General features: G+C 41.3%; 1 protein-coding gene and 1 pseudogene across 1 annotated transcript; both read left to right on the forward strand.

The window, feature by feature from the left end:
* Positions 1-1,980: 1,980 nt before the first annotated feature.
* Positions 1,981-2,716, forward strand: LOC102500879 (40S ribosomal protein S2 pseudogene; annotated as a pseudogene).
* Positions 2,717-4,144: 1,428 nt separating this feature from the next.
* LOC106735489 (39S ribosomal protein L42, mitochondrial-like) lies at positions 4,145-4,528 on the forward strand. Its single transcript, XM_014590151.1, has one exon. The coding sequence runs from the start codon at positions 4,145-4,147 to the stop codon at positions 4,526-4,528; it is 384 nt and encodes a 127-aa protein (XP_014445637.1).
* The last annotated feature ends 1,545 nt before the right edge of the window (positions 4,529-6,073 follow it).

Consider the following 6,073-nt stretch of genomic DNA (forward strand, 5'->3'; position numbering starts at 1 on the left):
ACACATGACTGCATCAGCAGTAGGAGCTGCAGTCACAAGTGCTTTAGCCTTGACTATCTGCAGGAGCATGAAGCCTTGAGTATGGAGGCAAAGGTTCATATTACTGGAATAATACCACTGAATACAAATAGAAGAAAAAGTCTAGGTATTCGCCTTCGATTAAATTAGACAATCATTCTACTTTAATTTATTGCTCATTTCTTAAACATCACAATTGCAGAACTGAAGAGATTGCTTATAAAAAAAACCACTGAATAAAATCATAGGCTACTGGAGCTAAAAGTCCAGGGCACTTCTTTATTTTTCTGGAAAGGGGGAGTGAATTTGGAGAAGAGTATTGTGCATAAGATCTTAAATTCTGGAGCCAGTGAGTTTGGGTTCAAATATAGCTCACCTTCTCACTACCTGTGTAACTTTAGCTTGCCCTCATGCTGCGGGAAGGGGAGGGAATAACGTACATCATAAGGCTGTTGTGATGATTAAGCGAATTCCTAAGTGCTCACTCCTTCAAATGGTGCTTGATACCTGTTCAGTATTACTATTTTATTGCTTTCATTATAGAAGGAGAGAGTCAGGAAGAGGAAGAATGAGAGAGAGAGAGAGAGAGACTCCTAACAGGATTTTCATACTACGATCCACCCCCAGCATGTACAGGGAGAAAGCAAGGTACAAACTCAGAACCATCCCATCTGAATCCAGCATCACAGAATATTGCATTACTGCTACACCATTGCGGCCTTCCCCCTATTTATTTATTTATTAAGTTTATGCATTTCTCTTGAGAGAGAGAGGTATTCATGGACAGCAGTCTTCCCTCAGCCTTCTAGCTCATAAGCATCAATGTAGGCATGCCCAGCATGTTCAGGCTGACCAGGGATTCAAACCCAAGGCCTTCCCAGTATCGTACAACAGCACCCTACTGCCTGCACCACTATGACTGTATCTAATATTATTTTAAATCAGAACTAAGCTATGAAGGATCTTGTAAATGGGATAAGGCATTTATACTCAACTCTAACTGCAAAAGTAAGAGTTTAAAGGGTAAATGAGGAAATTAATTCATGATCCACATTTTTTTTTTTTAAAGAGAGATATTTGCTATAGGACATGTGCACTCACCAGAGAGACAGAAAGTGAGAAATCATCCTTTGGTGGGATGGCCATGCTGCAATTCCTGCTCCTCCATTGTCCTCTCAGGATTTTGGATATGCACACTCATGCGCCCAGCATGAGTTTTAAGTTGCCAGGTCTGGGACTCGACCTGCAGTTGACTACATGGGAGTCCAGCAGTGTAACCAATAAACCATCTGCTAGTCCCAATCTAGTTCTATTTTATGACTGTTTCTATATCCATACATCACCCCTTAAGGACTCTAAGAGCAGGTTAGGACATTAATTTAAGGAGAGACAGTGATTTATTTATACTCTGCCAAAAAATGATAATGGGACACAGATGATATTTACAATTTCTGTACTGGGTCACATCTACTCTGAGTTAAAAACCTTATATTCAATTTTCTACTCAATAAATACCTCAATGTAGGTTTCTCATGGCCATATTGAAGTTATTGTCACCATTAAATAACCTGTTTCTTCTAACCCTGAAGATGAATAAACTTCATTAAATTAGTTACCTAATTGTTTAACTGAAAAAACCTAAGAGCCATCGTCATGTCCTCCGTTCTTCTCAGCTCACTTCTTTCATCTACATGATTGTGAAAGGACTGTAGTCCCCCCTCTCCAAGACTGTCAGACTAGGTATTCTCCAATAGCAGGAAGTTGGTTTAGATGTAGGACAGTCAATAAAACTCCCAAAGAGATGCTATTTTCAGAGTTTGTAGCACAGAGACTCTCTCTAACACGAGTTGTGTTCAGTGGACCCTTCTGGAGTGTGTCTCATCTGTGTAATTTGGCTAATTTCTTTTAAAGTAGCCTGATAGAAGAACCCAGAGTCTCCTTTCTTCTCCGAGGGAACACCAAATGGCGGATGACGCCAGTGCAGCTGCAGGGCCCGGAGGCCCTGGGGGTCCTGGGATAGGAGGCCGTGGTGGTGGCTCCCGTGGTCAGGGCTGGGGCGGGCCCGCGGAGAGATCTATCTCTTCTCCCTGCCTATCAAGGAGTCTGAGATTATTGACTTCTTCCTGGGAACATATCTCAAGGACGAGGTTCTAAAGATCATGCCCGTGCAGGCCGGTGGACCAGGTTCAAGGCATGTGTCGCCATCGGGGACTACAATGGCCATGTTGGTTTGGGCGTGAAGTGCTCCAAGGAGGTGGCCACTGCCATCCGAGGGGCCATCATCCTGGCCAAACTGTCCATTGTCCCAGTGCGGAGAGGCTACTGGGGAAACAAGATCAGCAAGCCCCACACTGTCCCTTGCAAGGTGACCGGCCACTGTGGCTCTGTGCTGGTGTGCCTCATTCCTGCCCCCAGAGGCACTGGCATTGTCTCTGCTCCTGTACCCAAGAAGCTGCTGCTGATGGCTGGCATCGATGACTGCTACACCTCAGCCCAGGGCTGCACTGCCACCCTGGGCAACATCGCCAAGGCCACCTTTGATGCCATCTCCAAGACCTATAGCTATCTGACCCCCGACCTCTGGAAAGAGACCGTGTTCACCAGTTCTCCCTATCAGGAATTCACAGACCATCTCGTCAAGACCCACACCAGAGTCTTTGTGCAGAGGATCCAGGCTCCAGCTGTGGCCACAACCTAGGGTTTCCATACAGCTAGAATACAGTGAATTAAGCCTAGGGAAAAAAAAAAGAAGAAGAACTCGGAGTCTTCTCATAGTCCTCATGAACTTCATGATGTCAAAAATGGGCATTTCATAGATATTTATTGGTAATACTCTCTTTAGAAAAGTAGAAAAAGACATGTGGCCCTGTAGCACAATAGTTGAAGGAACTAGATCCCACATGCCTACTGCAGTTTGAGTCTCAGCTCTGGCAGCTTGAAAAAAACTCTAGGCATGTGTGCATACTCAAAATCCTGATGGGATGGAGAAATGAAAGAATTGTAGCATGAACATGTCTTACTGGGGAGTGCTCTATCTCTCTCTGGCGAGCATGTATACCCTCTGGCAATAAAAAAAAGCAAAGTAGATGAAAAAAACTAGGGAAAATATTTCTCAGTTTATATTGTGTTACCCTAACCCTGCACTTAGACAATATATGCAAACAGCAATGAAACTAAGTAATAGTAATAGGTCTTATTCAAAATCAGAGATTAAAGACACATCAAAAATAATACTTGATGGGGTGGGCAAGTGGCATGGTTAAAGTGTCTGGACTCCCACATGGCAGCTTACTTTCTCACTGTCTTTCTCTCTTTCTGGTCAACTTCCAACAAATAAATAAAATAATTACAATGAATAAAATTAAATAAAATAATATAAAATAATTCTTTATAAAAAGAAAAAAATATTATTTGAGAAAACATTTTTTCCTGGATTCTGAAAATACCAGATGAACATGTCTGATCTTGCTTACCCAAATGTTGTCATAAATAATTGGGATCCTATCATCACGGCACTAGAGGGACATGACAGCAAACACTGATGAGGAGAAAAAAGAACTACACTGAAGTTGAAAAGATCTGTAAATTCTTTTTTTCCGTGTTCTTTGCAACGAAGCTAGAGTAGTTCACTCTGAACTGGAAAAAGAGGAAGGTCATTCAGTTGCATAATAAAACAGTTGGGAGAATCTACCCCGGAGAAGTGCCCAAAGACGGTAGTAATTACAATTGAAAGGACAGTTTGTTTTTACACAGCTAGGATACTAGTCCTATCTTTGTCCAATTCATCAGGATAGCACAATCATTTAGGGAATGGCTCATTCTGGTCATGATATGAAGATACTTCTTCATCGGGAGTCTCAGAACTCATGCGCTCACTTAGCCACGACATTCTTGTGCAGTAGGAATGATGCCGGTCCAGCACTATGCTGGCATCAGCAGTGTGCATGGGCTTTGCTTGGGGGAACAGGAAGAATGAGAAGATGATTATAGGATTGAGACAAGATGGCGGGCTCGCAGTAATGATCTTTCAATGGTTGAAAAGTAGTTTGTCTAAAAGCAGATTTTAAAAGCAATTTCTCTTTGGAACAACCTTTTTGGTGCCACCTAAGAAGCCTCTTGATTCACCATGGGAGTAGCAGTGATAAAATGTGTAATATCAAAGACAACCATCTTGAAGCATTTCCTTTCAACCCGAAATGGAGCTTTATATTGTGTTTGTCATAAATCTACGTATTCTTCTCCTCCAGATGACTATAATTACAAAGTGGAGCTTGCTTTGACATCTGATGGCAGGATGATAGTGTGTTACCACCCATCTGTCGACATTCCATGTGAACACACAAAACCTATCCCTAGACAAGATCCTGTGCATAATAATGAAGAAACACATGATCAAGGGCTGAAATCCAGGTTAGAAGAGAAAAGTGAACACCTTGAACAAGGACCCATGGTAGAACAACTTAGCAAAATCTTCTTTACTACCAAGCCCCGTTGGTATCCTCACGGATAGTATCACAGACATTGTAAGAAACTGTACCCCCCAAAAGACAGATGACATCAAGGTTCTCAGAGGAATCAGAAACATAACTCATTTGTCATTTAAGAAAATCCCATGTGGTGAGATGTGGTTATGATATAAAATGGAGTAGTAGTAGTGAAGATGGATTAGGAAAGGAGGTATATTATATACATATATAATTATTTTACAACTTTATTTATTTAAATTTGACTAGAGGTGGGGAGAGAGAGAGAGAAAGTGAGAAAGTAAGCCACTAGGTCCAGGACTCAAATGGCTGTCGGCCATGTGGGAGTCCAGCACCTTTAACCACCACACCAACTGCTGGCCCTGCATTCTAGATATGTTTTAAAGGTAGGTCAGACAGGATTCACTAAAGATAAGACATGAAGTGTGAAAGAGAAATCAAGGATGACTGTAAGTCTCTTGATCTAAGCAAAAGATAGGTGGGGTTGGCTGAGATGGAACAGAAAGTTCAATTTCACACATTTAAAACTTGAGTTGTTGGCTAGAAATTTAAGTGGAATTGTTGGGCAGGCAATTGGATATGTGAGTCTGAAGTTTGTAATAGTGGTCTGTGATGGAAATAAAATTGGGAACTTATTGGCATCTCCATAGCGTTTTGTGCTATGTGACTAGAGTAGATGTTCATGAGAGGGGCTGTGTGGGATGAAGAAAATGAAGACTGAAACTGAAAAAGAAACGATCATTGCTATGAAGAAAAAATATAGCAGGTAAAGGGCATAGGGATTAATGGAGAGCAAACTTTAAGTAGGGTTATATTTTTGAAATTACAGATAATTCATTTTCCTAAGAAGAAACTCGGAGAAATTGAGAAGTGATAATCAATCATAAAAGACATAATAATTTTTTTTTACAAGAACTGGGAAAAGATAACAGTTCACAAAATGAAATAGAACATTGTATTGTAGACAAAGTTAATTGTGGAAGATTAAAACCCACAAATATTTTGAAAATTTTTTGACTATTTAAAGTAAGAAATTGGGACCAGTAGATAGCATAATGGTTACATCACTAGACTCCCATGTAGTCAACTGCAGTTTGAATTTTGGACTCAGCGGCTTAGAACTTATGCCCGGCATGTGTGCGTGTGTGCCCAGGATCCCAAGAGGAGGCTAGAGGAGAAAGGATTCGTGTGTGGCCATTGTCCTTGGTGGGGGGTGATTTCTCACTTCTTTTCTCTTTGTTTCTATCTCCCCAGTGAGCGGACCTGCCGTATAGCACACACAAAAAATAAAACAAAACAAGACCAAAAAACTCTAAAAAAAAAAAAGTAAAAATTTATTGTATCAGCAGATGGCATAATGGTTATGTAGCTGGACTTACCCAGTTTGAGTTCTGTACCTTGTGACTTGAAATTCATGCCAGGCATATGTATATGCATGCCCCAAATCCCTAGAGGACTATGGAAGAAAAGGGATTGCAGCACGGCAATCTGGGGTGTGATTTCTGGCTTTATCTCTCTCTGTCTCCCTGGCAAATGCATGCACCCTATAGCAAAAATCTCTCTCTCTCAAA

Source organism: Tupaia chinensis, unplaced genomic scaffold (genome assembly GCF_000334495.1).
Source record: "Tupaia chinensis unplaced genomic scaffold, TupChi_1.0 Scaffold000410_1, whole genome shotgun sequence".
In the NCBI taxonomy this organism is placed as follows: domain Eukaryota; kingdom Metazoa; phylum Chordata; class Mammalia; order Scandentia; family Tupaiidae; genus Tupaia; species Tupaia belangeri.